The sequence below is a fragment of the Cyrtonyx montezumae genome, unplaced genomic scaffold, assembly GCF_038088225.1.
Source record: "Cyrtonyx montezumae isolate F1298 unplaced genomic scaffold, pur_monq_1.0 scaffold_10, whole genome shotgun sequence".
In the NCBI taxonomy this organism is placed as follows: Eukaryota; Metazoa; Chordata; class Aves; order Galliformes; family Odontophoridae; genus Cyrtonyx; species Cyrtonyx montezumae.
This window is the reverse complement of record NW_027071826.1, coordinates 24,367,044-24,386,606: the sequence shown is the minus strand read 5'-3', so window position 1 is coordinate 24,386,606 and position 19,563 is coordinate 24,367,044. Positions and strand designations below refer to the sequence as shown.

Here is a 19,563-nt window from a genome sequence, read left to right as displayed (position 1 = left end):
TAGTTTAACTTTTAGGCAAATCCCTTGTATAATGTAGTTAGGTGTTTTTTCTTATCAATTTAAGATTTTTCTAAGCTGATTAGGACAAGCTTTACTGATTACCTATTACCAAGAAATTGTGTATTACTGTAGCATCCCAGGCTTAAATAAGATTTGAAGTTTTTCTATTGAAACAAACCTTTTTACAAAGTAGGATATGGCAAAAATGTGAATAGGTGTAACAGCAGCTTATGAAAAATCATTTTGAGAAAGGAAGCTAGTGTTCTTTAATACTTGAATGGTTGCTGGTATAGCATGGATTCATCTAATTCTCACACCAGTGTTAATGATTTTATTGCAAGAGAGTCATTTTCCACAGCTTTTCTACAGTATAACACTATTCTGGAATTCTGAGATATCTGAACCAAAGTGCAAGTTTATTTCAAATTTTAAGCCAGTGTCAGCTTCTTGCTGTATGTAATTTGATGTCACAAGAAGCACTTACTTGCTGTTAATTTCTATAATCTGTTATTTTTTACCATAGTCCTTTTCCTATTGCTTGCTTCCTCATAAAACATAAATAATATCCATTGAGCCTGTGAAAATTTGTGTTAAAATGGCTGCACCAGGCTTATTCATAATTTTTTATTATTTGAGTGGTAAGCTTAAGGTTTTATAAGCTCATGAAAATGTCTTTCATCCCCCAAAACTTTGTGAAACTATGATCTGTATGTATGTGTTAAGAACGCAAACAGTGGAAAATCTTAAAGGCTTCCCTGTATCATTGTAAGTTACCTACAACAAGTTGATCAAGATGATCTGTTAAAAACACCATTAAATAGCAGTAAATAATTCTATCTAAAAACAGAAAAAACATTTTTTGTATTTAGATACCTTTTCTTAATAAGTCGAAACTAATTCTTTGCAGTAATGCACGTAAATAGGAATTTTATTGAATATTTTCTCACTTTCTGTTTCTCTCTGTACTTATTAGAGTTGGAAAAAGACTTTGCTCAGCATTTCTTTCTAAATGTGTGAAAAAATGTCACTTATTTCTGTAGAGATCTTGGATAAGACAGAACGGCTACATGAGTTGAAAGAAATTGTGAGGAAATTCCACCCAGTGAACTACGATGTCTTCAAATATGTGATAACACATCTGAACAGGTTTAGTATTTTTCTATTAAAATTTTGTATAAATTTTAATGTTAAAAAAAGAAGTATTAGAATTGAAAATGTCATGCTGCATTTCTGCTCTGTTAGTATTAATATTGAAAATGAAAAGGAATTAGAGGTTGATATATTATGATGTCTGATTTAATTGATTCACATCTGCCTTTGTAGATATGGATGTGGCGCTTACGGACATGGTTTAGCAGTAGATTTGTAATGTTAGAATGATTGTTGTATTTCATGATCTTAAAGGTGTTTTCCAATGTAAGTGATTCTATTTTCACTGAATGTTTGGGAAGCTTTGAAACTTGGGCACTTTATTTTACACTTCTCTCAATCACAAATATAACTTGTAGTTTCCTTTGCAAGGAAATGCACCGATTCTTTTTAGTGTAATCTTGACAAGTAAAATTCTATTCTAGGGCTAGAAAACTGAATCATATGAGTGGATAAAACTATTTCTTGCATTTATATACTGCAAACTTACAGGTGTACTGAAGTAAAACAAAAAATCACAAACTTTTCGTAAATTGCTTGAAATGTTTCACTAATTCTTAATGAACCAGGTTCCTTGAATTCAGTGGAGGAGTGTCAATCTCAGAACTGTTAGAAATCTTCAGCTGATCACCTATTTGCATAGCACAGATGAGAGTAACAAAAATCTTAAGTGTAGTTTGAAGTACCTGGATTACTGCAAGTAAAAGAGCTAAATACAGTTTCTGACAATCCTAAATAGACTAATGCATACAAACAAATGAAATACATCACAAAGCTTACTGGAGAACAGGAATAATGTCTTCTGGCCTTAGCACTCAAGTCCGTTCTCATCCTTTTAAATATAGAAATGTAGAAGAATTTGAAACAGGAAGAAGAACTTGAATCGAAGAACTTGAATCAAAACACTAACTCAAGTGAAAGCTTATAATTTTTGATTTATTTTCTTTGAATGTAGAGCAAAATGTTACTTTCTTAGGAAGGAAAGTGTGAATATTACCTTCATTCAGGAATAGTGTCCAAGTATCCATTGGGCCAAATTTATTTAGAATGGGTTGAGAGGCAGTATTTGTGTTCCCTTATGCTATTTGGAATAAGTAGTGCACATGCTAAAATACAAATCAATCTTTTATAGTTAAAACTGTATATTCATGTAAATACGTGAAAAATATTTTCGTATTCCAATAATTGTAGTGTTTACTATGGCTTTCACATCTTTTCACTCAGTGAGCTGTCATCAGTAATTCTTGCAGTCTGGTTTTGCTGATCGTCAGAATAGTAATTGACAAGTTGCTTGAGGTTTTTTTGCATTGTTTCTGCAAAACTGTATCTCAGTTACCTTTGTACTTTCTGCTATATCATAGGAATTGTGTGTTCTCAACTAAATATTGTTAGTCAGATTTTTCAACAGAATTTTTCATGCATCTCTAACTAATAACTACTACAGAAAATTGTACTGTTACTTTAGAATGCAGAATATTTTTTTTCTGGAAACATAATATCTTGATTCTGGTCTATTATGAATAAGGTTGCGTTTTTCCAAGGAGACGTTCAGTTGTAGAAGATATATTCAGTAACAGTCTTTCTTCCTCTTGCCAGTATTGTTGTAATAATAAATTTAGAGTAAAAATGAAGAATGTGTTTCAGCCCCTGCTTAAATCAGGAAACTTAATAGAAATACCCGGTCGGGAGCCTTTGGTTTATACATTGAAAACTAAAGCAAAACTGTGCTTGTCTTTAATTAATTGCGATACTGTATAGAGAAAATTAAAAAGCAGAAGTACAAGTAGAATGTTGACAAAAAACTAATTTGTAGAAAAATGTATATAGAAAACTTCAATATTCATTTTGTCATTAGGAGTTCAGTAACTCTTAAAAATAAAAACATATTCCTTTATTTAAGCTTAATGCCAGATATGTTGGTGACATTCATAGATACAGTCGTAGGAGACAATCACCTCAGTCATTATCATGGTCCTGTGGAATGATTTCATGTTTAATAGCGATCGTTCAGAATTTTGAAGAGAATTTCTTCTTCTCGTTTGAGTTTAATGGCTGTCTTGAAGCAGCAGTTTTCATTAGGTGTGATTCATCTTATTTGCAGATAGTTCTACCTGAAGCTTTTACAAAGTTTTATTGAGAGAAGAACGTCATCTTACACGTCATACTGTATTTGTAAGATAAGTAAAGGAGTGCAGTTATATCTGCGCAGCCAATAAACACATTAGAGCTTGTTTTTCCCATAGCTCCTGTTAGTGGCATGCCTTCTGCCTGAGCAGAGTCCATGATGAAGCAATCAAGCTATCACGGTACAAATACCATGCAAGGAGCACAGAAGCATATATACTACTTAAATATAAGGTTAGGGAGAGGATGGTTTTGTGTACTAATAGGCAGATAATCTTATTAATTGTTAATATTACATTATTTTAGTAAGTTAATTGTGTTTAATAACAAGCAAGTTTTGGGATTTGGGTGTTTGATTTGGTTTTTATTTATTTATTTGGTTGTTTGGTTGTTTTGTTGTTTTGTGTGTGTGTGGTATCAAACAGTTTGAATTTATTCTAGAGAATAGGTTGACCTCAGAATGTATTAGTTTTGTAAACTTTATATTCTTTGCTGAATTCTTTTTATTGAGGTATTTAATAATCCACTCAGGAACTGATCTCTGTGGCACTCAATTGAATAGATCCCTAATTAAAACTTAAAAAAATGGTTTTTCTTTTACCCTGTCTTAGTTTATATATAGACTGTCTTGACATTGATTAATGTTTGTGTTCTTTTAATTCCAGTGCTTATGATACTAGTCTAGTGGATAAACCCATCGACTAATTGACAGTGAGACAGAGTAAAAACCTGTCAGTACTTTCCTTGTCTGATTTCCACCCTCTCCCATTCAGTTGGTCCTGTGAAGTTTTGGAAATCTGGAACTGAGGTTGAATTTATTTAATTTGTTAAAATGGTAAAAACAGGAAAACAAAGCAAAAAAACTCCACCTATTTTACTAGGATAGTATTCTGCTGTTTCACTAAACAGTTTTGCTCACAGAGGAGTGTGACAAGTGCCAGATGTAACAAATATAAGGAGAGAAGCATGAACTTCTCTGTACATGATGGTGAGAGAGAAAAGGGAAATAATTCCCTATTCTCTATTGTGAGGTTAATTTTGTTTTTCAGACCTATTCCTCTGGTCTTATATTGGCAAAACAGGTGACTTGTTCATAAACTTTTCCTGATCAGAGTTTGGTCACAGTTGCAGCAGTTGCTGCTTGCCTGTTAGATAGATAACCTATTTCATACTAATTTAACATCTTGTGAAATACAGCAAGTGCCTGCAAGAAGAAAATGAACACAGAAATAAAAAGCTAGCTCATTGATTAGGCATTGGTTTGGGGGATTACTGCAGTAATTGCTGGAATTGCAGTACTATATGCTTAGATAATCAAAGCAAAATAGAGATTTTGGAGCAGGATGACAGGGTAATTCATAGTTTCAGAAGCATTAAATACATAATGAAATAGGATAAGAGAAAGAGAATTATAGAAGTAGAATGGAACACTTTCTTTCCAAGAGAAGAGTCTCTAATGTCCAAGTTTGGACAATGAAGAATGTCCAAGTTTTTAAAGAGGTTGGAGTGTAAAGCTGATTTTGTGCCTGTTCCTTTTGCTTGTTTTGTACAATTTTAGGACACTTCTGACTGCAATCTACCAAGAGAAAAAATACATTGGTAACATAGTAATATAAAATAAATAAATAAATATAAATCCTTTTTCCCCCCTCCAAGGTTGTGATTTATTAAAAAATAATATAAATTTTGCAGTATAGGTGGCACACGATATATAATTGTATACAGTTATTCTTATTTGATAGTTGTTTTTATGTGCTGTGCATTTGACTATCCAAGGCCATTAAAGAATCTCATCTTTACAGCAGAGCCAAATTCTTTTGGTGGCTAATATGAAAAAGCCTGTAGAAATGTGCTTTTAATCAACACTTGATATTTTTTGTTTGTTTTTAACATGTGATCTAATATGTTCCTTTTTTCTTTAAGTACCATAAATGTTGTTCAGTATCTGGCTGTACTGCAGTAAGAAGCCAGTTCTGTCATTTGTCTAAACATTGTAATCAGTTTTCTAACACATGAAATCCTATGGCTGGTTGAAGAATTTAAAGTTTGTTTATTATTATCACTTCAAAATGTTGGCATGTGTTTAAAGTCCTCTGGTTGATTACGTACCATTTTTAATTCATTCTGTGCATGTTGTTCTCATTTCAGGGTTAGTCAGCAATATAAGACCAACTTTATGACTGCTGATAACTTATCAATTTGTTTCTGGCCTACTTTGATGAGACCTGATTTTGAAAACAGAGAGTTCCTTTCTACCACCAAAATCCACCAGTCGATTATAGAGACTTTCATTCAGCAGTGTCAATTTTTCTTTTACAATGGAGAGATTGTAGAAGCACCGAACCCAGTGGCGTGTCAGCCACCGCCTTCCAACGCAGTGCAGATGGTGGAGCCAATGGTACCTCTGCAGTTGCCACCACCACTGCAGCCTCAGCTGATACAGCCGCAATTACCAGCAGACCCTCTTGGTATTATATGAATAGAAGATGATTGCAGGCAGCCTGGCACTGGACAGTAAAGAAAAGCTATAGACATGCATGTTTCAGGATACAGTAATGTACTTCATATTTATGGAAAATAATTCTCATCCAGCTGGTTGGACTTTTTTTTTTGTTATAACCCGTACTGTGTTCCTCATTTGTACACACTGCAGATAAAAACTATGTGGTAAGCATGACTGGAGAGGTTTAATTTTTAAAAGCAAAAATAGCTATAAAGTACAAAGCTGCTGCTGCATGATACTTTATTGCAATCACTATATCATTCCTGTGACAGTTTGTCACAATATATTGTGAATAAAATTTTTCTATAGAAATTTAATGATTAAAAAAATTACATTTATGAAACATTCAGTGCTTACAGCCTGCTTTATGGCTGTTTTTGTTATTTAACATGCTATTTTTGGCAATTTTATTCACATTCGAGCATTCTGTGTAAACAACTAAAGCCCAGCTATAGTTTATTTTATAATCTCCTGGCTACTTACGTGATAGTAAGCTTAGGATGGTTTATGGAAGAATGCAAAATGCACTGTTGAGAATTTTACAATGCCTCACCTACCATCTTTACTTGTAGGTAAACCTGTGGACAGTTTGTTAAGGGTGGGTGAACTTGCTTATTATTTCTTACAGCACAATACCAAGGACATGCTTGTTGTAAAAGTGAGTTTCAAATATTGTACAAAAATTTTGATGTTGCCTACTTATTTCTTTATGTTCCATTCCTTAACTCAACATTTTGTAAAACTGTTAATTCTGTAAACAGCTGCATGTTTAAAAGATCATTGATGGTCTTGTAAACTTAATCTAATATATTTTAGATATTTTAATTTTTCCCACTTGGGAATACATTTAGTGTTTAGAAAATAGTTCATGACATTTTCATACAAGGTTATATAACTTTTCATACATAAACATGAACTTTGTTGTAGTAAAATTCTCTAAACCAAACAATGTTTTAATCTAGGACTTCAATTAATCTATTCTTTAAATCTATTTTTATGTGACCCTTTAAAGATATACAAAAATGCATTGCTAATACATAGCAATAAATACTTTGGGTACTGACAATTAACTTCTTTGGAGTATGTATTATATAAAATCACATAAACTTGTATTCTTTTTTTTTTCCCTGTGGTATGTTGTACTTAAAATTTGAATGACTGATCTTTTTGGGTTTGCACCATTTTTTTAAAATGTTCTCTTTTTTTTTTCCTCATTTATTTTCTTTCTTCATTGGTACCAATTTTGCTGTAAAAGAATGCTGCTTAATTTAAACAGAACTTCTGGTTAAATATTTTGTTAGTGGTAAAAATTTTAGAAGGTTACAAAGTTGTAGCAAATGGGAGACCATAAGTAATTACTCTTTGTGAGACTTCTCATAGCAGCTTTTTTTCTTTCATGCTCAAAATACACCTTTTTAGATCTGCAAAGAAAAAAAAGTTTTGGCTTATTCAGCTGCTAGAATGTTTTGTGTAGTTTTAAAGAAGAAGCTTTATGATGGTCACTGTTGTAATCTTCACTTATAACAAGATTTAAGATCGTCTTGTATGTATTATAGTAAATAGCTGATTTTGAGTATTAAGGCTCTTAAGAGTTTGATTTGCTCCATTTGCATAAAATAAAAATTGCCTTTCCCACTTATGTCCTAGGTATTGTACTTCTAATTATGACTTGGAATATCATTCTAGATTACTATGATACCATAATCTCGGCTGCTGTTTGAAGTACATGTATATTATAAATTATCTTGATATTGTGTTATATTCTTGCAATTAATTATCTTTTTTAAGAAAACAAAAAAGAAAAGTCAACCTTATTCCTATTGCAAAGCACACAGGAATTAATAGTACAATAAAGTCTGTCCTGTAAATTGTAGTATTCTTAACTTGTTCTACATTACATCTGTTGTCTATATAGCTTTTATTTATAGTTGTCAGTCTAACATTGGCATGTTTAGCAAAGAAAATGCAACTTTAAGTGTTTTATAAACTATTTCTAAGTTGCTAAAGAATTTATTTTTCTACTATATATGGTATAGACAATGCATCACCTGTACAGGAAACAAGTCTATTTCTAATAGAAGTAAGCTTAAAAATAAATGCCAGTCATATCCGTATTTAAAAGTTCTATCTATGAAAGTATCTCCAGTCTTTGTAATGTGAATTACATTTTAAACTTTCTACGAATTCCAAGGTGTTTGCCATACTATTTATCTGATCTTTTGATTACTAATTTTTTAGAGTAATCTACATTCCTTTCCATCAGCTTTCACACCAAATTCCTGGTCACTTTTATTGTGTATGGTGTTATGGATAAATCACGTATTTCATAATTTCCTGATAAGTAACACGTACATTTGGCCAAACAGGAGAGCGTTACTACATTTACTGAATAAACCATTAGAAGAAAAAAAAAAAGCATGGCATGTGATTCTTGATTGTCACATGGCAGAGTTCCTGCATATTATTTGCATTATACAAGTGTTATATGCAGGAATGTGGATGTGCGTGTATCTGGATAATGTGTACACTGGTGTTTTTGATGTGCTTGTGTTTATGGACACAAGCACATGTGTGCAGACTTGCATGCACATACACCATCATAGCAGAGTTCGAAAACGATACTAGGAAATAATACCATTGTGATGAAAGATACTGAATAGAGCTTTCTCTATTATTTTTGTTAGTGCTATAAAATGAGGAAGCATGTCATATACAAATTCCTCATATTTTGGCTCCATGTAGTCCCCTCTAGTTTTAATGGAAATACAAACAATAATAACTATATTTTTTAATGTGAGCATTTTTACAGTAATATCTATCTTGAAAAAAAAATGGAATATATTATTTTTGGTTGAGCGTCTCAGTGACACTTTATGGGGTAGTTTGTCTTTTTTATGTAATTTTGTTATAGGCATTCTGCAGTGTTTTGTTTTTCCATGTGTTAGCAGTTTTGAAGTACGACGTGTGAGTTAAAAAAGTACCATTCTAAGTAATGTTTAACAGGTTACTTTAAAATTCCTTGCCCTCCAGAATGTCGTGGAATTTTAACGTAGTGTACATAGATCACGGATGTCAATCTAAGTGAAAAGAAACTTCTTTTCTTGTATGTTTTCTCCATTACTTGGTTGCTAGAAAATATAGATTTGTTTACTTTTAGTAAGTTTTCATTAAAGTTTAGCTTCTACTATTCATGGTGAATACATGCAAGTTATCAATTGGAGACCAAAAACGAAAATTTGGCCTTACCTTCCATGCTTATCTCAGTTTTTCTCAGTAATGTGATCATGTTTGTCAACTGAAAAAAATAACATATATAATTTTTTTAAGTACAAATTCTGTTCTTTGTTTATAATGTAATCTTTTGTTGCTACATCTACAGAATACTGCAGTGCGTTTAATATCAGTGAAGCTCATTCTGTATAAAAGATGCAATGAATAAAGTACTAAGATGCTTACTGTGTATGATGTTCAGTTTAGTTGCCTACTAAATTTTTGAAGGCAAAGCACCCAATTATCTCTTTCACATACACAGAAATGAAATGTAGCATTAAATTGTGCTAAACTGAATGCATCAAATGTTTAAGAAATTCCTTGAGGGCGGGAGGTGGGATGGGGAAGGAATCTATTTTTTTGAATCTCTTTTAAACTGCAGAATTTTGCTAGTTATTTACCCAGCGATTAATGTGCTGTGCCTCTTTCTGTAGGTAATATACCCCTCTTTCATGAATACGTGCAGACCTCAAAAGAGACAGGATGGAGGATGTTCTGTTTAGCTGTGTAGCACATGTTAAATTCTGTGGCTTGTATGATCTCTCACATTTTTCACTTGATTGATCTGCTCAGCAAGAAAGGCTGTGATTATGGAAATGAGTTTTTCAGATTTCTACCATGCTAGATGAATGGTTAAAAAATGAAACACTCTTTTACAATTGTTTTTTTCCTTGTAGTTTTTAAACCAGTAAGAAACTGCATTGTCAGGTCAACTTTAAATTCCCTGAATTTCAAATTATTTGTCACAATTCTTCTAGCTGTATAGGAGAAATCCAACTTTTAGTTGTTTTAATTGTTACTAGTACTCATTTTAGCTCTTGAGTGTGCAACGTATATGCTTAGTTTGTTTCTTTAAGGCGACTTGAGTAATATGGCTAATTGAGAAGTAACTGCAAACACCTCCTGATAGCTTTGGTGTCTGAACACTGTTCAGGGTTGTTTTTATTTTTTTTGAGGGGGGTTGAGATACAGTCACGTTTTTATCTGAAATTGTATGGATTCTTGCTGTAACTCAGTGTGAAAATCTCAGATTGCTGTATCAAAAATCATCATCTCTGTGGAATCTGAAGCATAATGCTGTGTTCAAGCACTGTTACAGACTGCAGTTCTCTGATGAGCAGCTGTCCTAGAGAACCGACGTGTTAAATTAGTATGTTTCATTTTTTTTCCTCTTCAACTAATCTGCAGAAATTCCATGTAATTGGAAGGAGTGAATTTGATCTGTCATCATGGCTAATGAAAGCAAACACTTCCTTATTTTTCTTGGATAATTTTTCCCAAGTATGTAGATAGTGCATGTATAACTGCTGCCTGTGTGTTTCTCATCTTCCCTGTAAGATATAATGCATGTGTGCTTGTACCTGGTATTTCTGTTGTTGAATTGAATGTTACTGGTGCACAGCAAACATTCTAGTACTTTTATATTATGGAATAGTGTTTAATATACCTGATAACGTTAATAATAATTTGTCCCTTACTTTCATTTGGTGTGATTGAGAAAATACAGAGAATTAAACACTTTCTCTGAAAGCCTACAGTGTAGTAACTTTTGCTTTTTCAGTCTCAGTATGATAATGAAAGGCTGTTGTTTCAGACTGTGTGAATTAAGAGGAGGGAAGCCAATTTCTTGGTGGTATTTCCAGCCATGACTGTGTGACATTTTAAAGTAGTCTGTATTTGATCTCTGGGATGCTCCACGTAGATCTTTGAGATGCAAATCTCTGCAAATCTTGTCATGTTAATGCTTGTTCTGGTTTATCTTACCTGCATTTTTCCTGTCTTTAGTGGTGGCCTGTGACAAGCATAGGGCAAACAAGGTGATTGAGCATTGCTGGGATGGCCGTGTCTCGGCTTCAGGGGCAGACAGACTCAACTGGAGATACCTCTGGCTGCTCATGTGACCAGCCAGTCCAAATACTGTAGCTGCAGCTTATGTTTTCCTCTGCATCACAGTATCACAATCTGCCTCATACGGATTTTTCTGCTTCATGCATGAAGAGCTGAAGGGAAAGTAAATGAGCTGTTTCATCTTCTGTAGTTCTCTCAGCTTTGCCCCTGATGTGAATGTCTGGGACTCTTAAATCATTCTTGCTTGGTTTTACTTAAGTTTGGAAAACATGGAATGCAAGTTATGAGTTGAAGTTGTATTTTTCCACAGATGCTCCACCAGCTCACCATTTCACCATACAAGTTGCTGTTAAATTACAGACAGTGTGACCTGACCTTGCAGCGTCCACTTGGCCCTGTTGACCCTATGCGAGAGTGGGGAATGAAGAAGAGATCAAGAAAACTGCCTCAAAAAATCCTGTTCTGAACAGCTGCTTCTTAAAATACTTAGATGAGGATATTAAACACAGAGTATAAGGAAGAGATTATCAAGAAATAAATATTTGTCTGTGGTTCATTACTGAAATATGTATGTGTGTACGCATACTTTTTTTTTATCTTAGTAATGTACATGTTGATCACCAGTTCTAAAATACTAACAGATGGCCAGTCTGCTACTGGTAGTTATTGATTACAGTTCTGTTATTAAGTTTTCAAAACTGAAAGTAATCAGAAGCAAGTTGGTCAGAGAGAAACCTGATGAGATTTCCATAAGAGCTCTTGTAGAGCTTCACCTGGGGAAGAAATAACTGCATGTATCGGTACAGGTGCTGACCTGCTGGAGAGGAGCTCTGCAGAGAAGGACCTGAGTGTTCAATGGATGACAGGCTGGCCATGAGCCAGCAGTGTGCCCTGGTGGCCATGAAGGCCAATGGGATCCTGGGGTGCATTAAGAAGAGGATGGCTAGCTGGTCAAGGGAGGTAATCCTTCCCCTCTACTCTGCCCTGGTGAGGCCTCATCTGGAGTACTGTGTCCCCTTCTGGACTGATCTGTAATTTTGTTATCCTCTGAATTCTCTAGCTAGTCTAATTTTGTCATCCTCAGCGGTCACAGAAATTAGCCTGATCTTATCTCCTTTATTTAATAGCGCTAGAGCTGAAAAGTATCTTTATCACAGGTGACTTTTGTTTGTTGTTTCTTGTCATGTATATTTGTTTGGTCTTAAAATAATTAGTTTTAAAGTTAAAATCTGTAACACAATCATAATATTTGTCTCTTCTAAAACATCCTGGGTCCCACATAAAAGTCTCAGTATATGTACCCTGCTTGTTTGTACACACTGTGCAGGACCTAGGGCAATGTGACCCTTGCCTGTGTCTGTAGGTTCTGCATGGTAGGAGGTAGAAAAGGTGATCCTTAATGAAAAAGTGCTGAAACAGATAGGACCCAGTTTAAAGTGGAAAGGATGAATGTTACAGATCCTGAGCTTACCAGGGAGGTAAAACTGCTTTCCTTCACTGTGTGTCTTTTTTTGTGCTACAGGTTTGTGTTTAAAGTGCTTCAGTCCTTAGTGATACTGTAAAGGAAGGAAGAGATGGAAAAACTCTTGCCACTATTCTCACTAATCTCAAGGGCTAAGGCTGTCAAGCATTTTTTTTTTTCCTTTTTTTTTTTTTTTTCCTCCAAAGAAGGCAGTTTGTAAGAGAAATGAGAGGGCTGTGCTGTTATCTGCCAGAGGTATATTTTTGTAGCATGGTAGTGACACGGTGCAGTAAATAGCCAGTTCACTGAATGAGGACATGAAAGTAGTGCATGAATACATGAATCCTGCTGGAATCATTTGGAAGACTGTACAAGGCAGACTAAGTGATCTGTAGAACAAATTATCCTCTCAATCATGCCTGTTTTTCCTCTTTGAAGGAAGCTAATGTTTTGGGGTTTTTTTCTAAGAGACAGGAGAACTGGTGTGCATGTGATGTGATTGTCAAAGCTGAGCTGTGACCCAGGGGGGAATTGAGCAAATAATTTGTCATGCAGATACCTATGGCCCTGTCCTAGTATTCATAGTACAGGGAGGAGCCAGTTCTGTTTTTCTCAGAGACCAAGTGCTTCTCAAATGCTGCAGGGCAGGGTCTTGCAGCTCTATTTGAATCCATTTGAATTTTGACCACTGTCTCACTCAAAACACTGTCCATCATGAAACCATTTTTAAGGTACTGAAGCTACTGCTCTGCAGGTAGATTGAGTTTGATTTCCTTCTGAGAGACTTTTTTTTTTTTTATTCCCCAACCCCAGGAAACAGAGGAGCTGTGGGTCTGGGGATCTGGAGTTTTCTCAGTGTGAATGAAGAGATTCTGCTGCAGGGCATTTTCATTTGGGTGTGCTTGGCGTTAGATCTTTCTCCTCCTTGCACTACAAGAATGTAGGTTTGCAAGCTGCTGGGCTTGCTACAAAACTTTTTTTTCTCCCTAAATTTACTGAGAAGGAGTGGGCTGAGGGGAATGTCTACATGCAGTTATTCATAATTAACTTTGGGATGGATGCCCAGAGCCCCAGGCTGGCAGATCTTCAGAAATGTAAAGAAAAAAAATGACTACAGCCTCTAGGAGCTTGACTTTGCCTCTTTTCTGCTTCTAGTATACTAGTTTTGGAAACTTAGTGCACATTTTTGTTGTTGAATTGCAAACAACATTTTACTTGCTTCATCAGTAAAAAAAACAATGAATTCAGTATTCAAAGAAAGGTTACCCCGTTACTGTTAGTTTTTGTACTGGTTTCCCAATTTTTTGAGTAACAGATTTTTTATTTTTTTTTCATGGCATTGTGTAAGTATATTTCATTTGAAGGCATACTAAGACATTTTAAAACTACCAAAATTGTACTGTGTAGTTTCAAAAACTTCCTGGTAGCCAAGCTAATTCTTCTTTACTGCAGGATAAAGTCATTTCTTCTTCATTCAAGTGGACGCAGTGAATATTTATCACTGTCAGCGTTATGGCGACCTTTAGATGCTGAAAGACTGCTACATCCATTGCTTTCCACAGCTTTTTTTTTTCTTCTTAACAACGCATTCCTTTAAGCTTTTCTACAGGTTATGTTCATAAGCCTTGTAGTGTTTTTGGTGCTTTTTGAGGCTTCTTACAGCTATGTAACTTTATGTTGGTGGTCCAAACTGGGCATTGTCCTGAGCACTCTAATAACAGTAGTATAGCACCTCTTCCATCTTGCAAATGATGTGTACAGCTATTTAGCCCCACAGCTTATTTTCAATAAACCCCAAATTTTATTGCCAGTGTGTGCTTTAAAAATAATATCCTGCCAAGAAGGGAATTAGCTTTAGCTGAAGCTCATGAGGCCTGGGGTTCTTCTCTTGCCTTGTTCAGTGTGTTTCTGTCTGCTCAGGGCACTGGGAGCTGTTTGGCTGCAGGTGCCTTCTCATATGTGCCTGAGTGTCAGGGAGAATGTGCTGCTGAAGTTCAGCCTTTCCAAGAAGTCAAGAGACAGGAGTTCTCATTATTTGTCACTCCTGAGATAGCTGTTCAATCATGCTGCAACTCTGTGATCCAGCACTGTCATCAAGAAGGATGACAGAGAAAGCATTAGAGTCATCCTTGGATAAAAGCAAAGGCAGCCTTTCAAATGGTTTGCTGAATTAAGTGGTCTGGAACAGAAGATGAGGTTTAGCACATACACTTAATTCAGCTGTTCTGCATTCCTCAGTTATCATGGCTGGCTTGCTTTAAAAATATTAAAATTACTCATTGAAGTTTCTAGAATTAATAATTTTCTTTAAAGAGTACTTCAGATATTTGAGAGAAATATAGTGAGGTTATATAAGTTAGATGCCTTCACTTCTGTATTACTTAGCTTTATTCAAAATGTGAAAATGCTTCCTGTTCCTCAGTATGTCTAATTAACACATTGTAACTCTTTATTTCTATTGATTTTGGAATAAGAATTTTCTTGCAACATTTTTAGCTTTGTTTGCAAAGAGATATGTGCTGTTTGTATAAATGATGCGGATATCTTTGGCACTGAATCCCAGAGATCTCATTTAGTACATGCTAATTGCAGATTTAATGTCATATTTTTATAAGGTTTGTTGCCTATTAAATTTAAGGCTCCCTTTATCAGTTCCTGGGTTAGATAAAAGCACAACTGCAACAAAAAAAATAACCAAACCCTCCTCCACACCCCTCCCCTTCCTCCCATTTAATCTGTAAAACAAAGTCTGTCATTTGTGTTTTTTGAATGCAGCTGTCCTCTCATTTTCTCACTTCCTTTACATTCACAAGAAGCTAAATCTGTAGCATTGTAGTGTGGCTTCTCAGTGCAATTCTTAGCAATAGAGGCCATTAATCAGGTTATGCTGGTTTTGTGCTGCAGTATCAGTATCTCTCCCTTCAGCCTTTAATGTTGACACTGCACTCCAAAATACAGAAACAGCAGTTTCTTGAATGACAAAGCAATTAACTTACAGTACATCTGTGAAAGGTAATAATGTGATACTTTTCTTAAAGCTATTCTGTTAGGAACTAACTTTTCTCTAATGCTCTTGGTGATATGTAGTTATGCATACATGCTGTACAGTGCATTGTATGTCATTCTAGAAATGCAATATGTGAATATGAGGATTTTATTTACAAAAGTTTGGGGTAACCATAGGACCTATTGTTTATGAAACAACTTCTGTAATTGGTAACATATATATAGTATAGTGTGTATATGTATAGTACAATGAAATGTCTGTATATATATATTCATTTTTCATACTCTTGCAGGTATGTCCATTTTTGAGGTAGTAACACAAGATGAATTTGTGCTCTTTCTACCTCAATTATGTGATCAATATTCATCTGAAACGCTATTAAGATATGCCTTTGAAACATGAAGGGTTTTGCTAGAGTGCTGATCATGTTAATCAGGGACTGTTTTTGAGGTAAGGGTGGAAGAGAAAGATCACTGGTTCACTCATATCACTGGTTTTCATCACTCCACTTTGAATAGGCCCCCAAATAATCGTGTTTTATCAGCAACAGGTGACTTCTGACTAGCAAAAGCCTTGCTGTCTGTATAGTTCAGATAAACTCTTAATGGTTCCCTGTCATTATGGTTTCAGTGCTTTAGACGGTAGAATGTTATCCATTTGGTCAGCAAACAGTTATTTTATTCTCAGGAGCAGTCCCACGTTGTCCTGTGTTCACATGCTCTCTGATGATGAGGTAGGGTGCCTCATAACCTGAGGCTTCCTGCCTATAGCCAGAACTGTGGGCCACAGGTAAGCTGGTACTGCAACTGAGCTTCACAACTGAGCTTCACTGCTCCGTGGGTGAGTCTCTGTGACAACGACAAAGACAAAAGGAAGCACATACCTAGGCAAGTAAAAATCGACCCTAAGAATGTTCCTTTTCAAGGCCCCAAACCGTACTCTGACACGCACCAGGCCCAGCACTGCCACTGGGCAAGGGAAGGGATTGTCCTGCTCTGTGCTGTGCAGCCTCCCCTCAAGCACTGTGTGCAGCCTTGGGAGCCACAGGATGTAAAGACATATATATAAGTATATAAAGCTGTTAGCATCCAAAGGAGGTCTACAAAGGAGGAGCAGCTGAGATCTGTTGGTTTGTTCAGCCCAGAGCAGAGGGCAGCCTGCAGCTCCTCACGGCGAGCAGAAGGGCAGTGCTGAGCTCTGCTCTCTGGTGATGGCAACAGGGCCTGAGGGGACGGTTCTGTGCCACAGGGAACGGGAACAGGCTGATATGTTTGCATGTTCTCCTCATTAATGTAAAGCTCCACAGCATTCCCTATCAACACTTCCTGTCTCCTCAGTCTGAGGAGCTCAGACAACAATCTAAGCAGAACTCTTGCAAACCTTTTGCATAGGGAAGCTGTTGAGCAATGCCGTGCAAGTTCCTTCTCTCTGGTACTCAAACATCACTCTTTTGAAGTGATGGTTTCTATTGGCTGCTGGCCTACACCCACAAAACATTTGATGGGGGACAGGATACACCTGAGTCAGTACTACAGCAGAGAAATGTGCAGTAAGGCAGCAGACGTGTTCACAATAGACTGCCAGAGGCCAGGTCACACAACCCCAAATGCAGAGTTGTGCAGGAGGAAGGACAGGTTGCCTGCCTGGAAGATTCAATATCATGGCTCAAGCCTCCATAGTAAACACTTGTGAGTTGGCCTCTGCTGTTCCTTCCCTCACTTTCTACCACATCTCCCCTTACTGCATCACTCCCCTGAATCTTCACTCATGTTTTATTACTGTATTTTTTTTTCTCTTGCAGATGGATTAGCTTCTATTTTGCTAGGCTAAAAATCTCTTTTCTGCCAATATTGTAACCTTTCTGAATCTCATCTCTTAGCTGTGGTTGTGTTCAGCAAATGTATTATCACCTCAGAATTTGACCAACACACTGATCTCTTCTTTGCATGCTACTTTAATTAATCAGTGTAGCTGTTGAAGGGAATGAGGCTGAGTCTGGGATGCAATGTGGTGATAAAAGTTTCAGCTTGATGTTATGCCATTTGCTGTCATCTTTGTTTATGATTGTTCAGTTTTCATTTGTGTAACTTGCACAGCTAGACCAGCCCTCAGTTAGAGGCTGCAGAATAATTGCGTTGAATAGTTTATTACAATTTGAATAGGGGGTATTTATAGCACTCTCTTCATCTGTGATCCTCATTTTTTCAGAAGAAAGTTACATGTGAAATCATCTCAGATTTGCTGTTGATCAACTCTATTTTCCAGTGCGGCCAATTTTTGTTCAGCCTAATATGCAGAGCCCTGTTGTGCTGTTTTCCCCTTCTACCACCAACAAACCCAGAAAAACACTGATTAGATGGAAATGTATGAATAGTTTTGGTAGAGTGTTCATTTCTTTGAGTCTCATATTTCACTGGTAACATTTTCATTTTTAATGAGATCCTTGCTTTTGTGAGGTTCCATTTAGCTGCTCTAGACTGCGACTGCCTAGAATTTAGAGTTTAATTCATTCAGTTTTATGGATGGATGGGTAAATAAATTTTCTTTCCATTAACATAAGTAGGGAAAGCATGATTTCTCAGACGAAGTAGACAGTGCTGTTCATTGAGTTCTCAGTGTGGTATTTTTTCTACTCTTTTATTGAAACTATGCACAGAACATCATCCAGATTTACCATCTTCCAAGTTTGTCTTAGGTCTGCATATATGACTCAAGCTGAATGGAAAACCAGAGTGTTAAGTATTTTCATATCTCTAAATCAGGTCCTCTTCTTTATTGTCTTAAAAAAAACCCACCTTTTTCCTTGAGTCTATTCATGGTCAGAAAATCAGTATATGTAGGAGGCAAATGCTTCACTAAAATATCTCTGTCTCTTTTGGTATGCTATGACCCTTTTTTAAACGCTGACTATTCCTGTTTATTAGAGTGCATAAAAAATAATGGTCTTCACCACAAGTTACTCTTAGAAAACAGGTTTTATTTTCTGTAGTTCATGCAACGTGATGTTTAGAACTTCATGCTTAAAAAAAAAAAAAAAAAAGTGCTGTGAGAAATACGGTCAAGTTCCCTTGAACGTTGGAGCACAGCAAATTTTATAGAATCAGAAATATAAAGACTTAATGCATCAAGTCTGCGTGATAGACATACCATCTCTGCACATTACAGCTCTTTCAAAAAATTGTGAATTGTATTATACTGAGAGAAATGATTATGTGTGCTAGAGGCTAATCTCTTGAATAGAAAAGCCATTTGTTTTATTATTCTTAAGGTTCTTACGCTGCGGGAACGTGCTGCGATTCAGAAGTTTAAGGAGACAGGCAGGTGATAGAAAATATTGTAAAAAGATGTTTATAAAGAAAACAAACTGATGGCTGAGCGTATTATTTCCATTTAGAAGATTTCTGATGTTGTCTAAGTGCAGTTCACCAGGGATAATTGATATTAGTATTATTGAGTTTTGTTTTGGGGATGCCAACATTGTTACTGCTGCTTTGTGTATACACATACACGTCTACTGTATGTTGAAATGGTTCGACTGTTTTGATTTGCAACAGGTAAAAATATTTAGTATTTTAAAAATACCAAGTCAATTTCACTCTACCTTTCTGTTCCTGTGCTAAAGAATGCTCTGTACATAAATATTCATAGAAACAAACATTCAAAGCCTAGTTATGGAAATAGAAATTAAATTAGCCCACATCCTCACTGGAGGTAATACAAAAAGTTCAAAATGTTTTAAGAGGAGATTGGGTCTGATCATATCTCCTCTGTTTTAAAGGATTGTTGCAACCATTTAACTATAGAATGAAAAGTAAAACCTCCACATGGTCTCTTGATCATGTTTTACAAGCAGTGTTTTTTGTAGGCACCAAAGTTTGGGAGCAGGCTCAAGACCCAATTCCTGGTAGACGTAATCCCTCAGTCTAGTCCTTGTCTCATATACCAAGACTTTGATTTTTATAGATGCACCTTAAACGATAAAGTTTTCCACGTATCATTAGGAATGCTTAAATCCCAGTTAATTTCTTTGTGTTGTACTAGACTAAAAATAAGTGCTCCAAAAGCCAGCTGTGTATTCAACCTGATTAACAATTGGCATTTTCAAACCTCTGAAAATAACCAGGAAAGATAGTGGAAAAGCCTTCATTGTAAGTTCTCCATGTTTCCCTCCCTACTCCATCCACAAATCTGAGCTGTTTA

At 35.7% G+C, this 19,563-nt stretch overlaps 1 protein-coding gene across 1 annotated transcript in view; it reads left to right on the top strand.

Annotated features, from left to right (window-relative positions):
- ARHGAP5 (Rho GTPase activating protein 5) overlaps positions 1-6,842 on the top strand; it is a 43,877-nt gene extending 37,035 nt beyond the window's left edge. Inside the window, exons 6-7 of the mRNA XM_065753669.1 lie at positions 1,041-1,146; positions 5,422-6,842. Coding sequence (XP_065609741.1) covers positions 1,041-1,146; positions 5,422-5,752 — 437 coding nt within the window. The 3' untranslated portion in view covers positions 5,753-6,842. The remainder of the gene's footprint in view (positions 1-1,040; positions 1,147-5,421) is intronic.
- Positions 6,843-19,563: the final 12,721 nt, after the last annotated feature.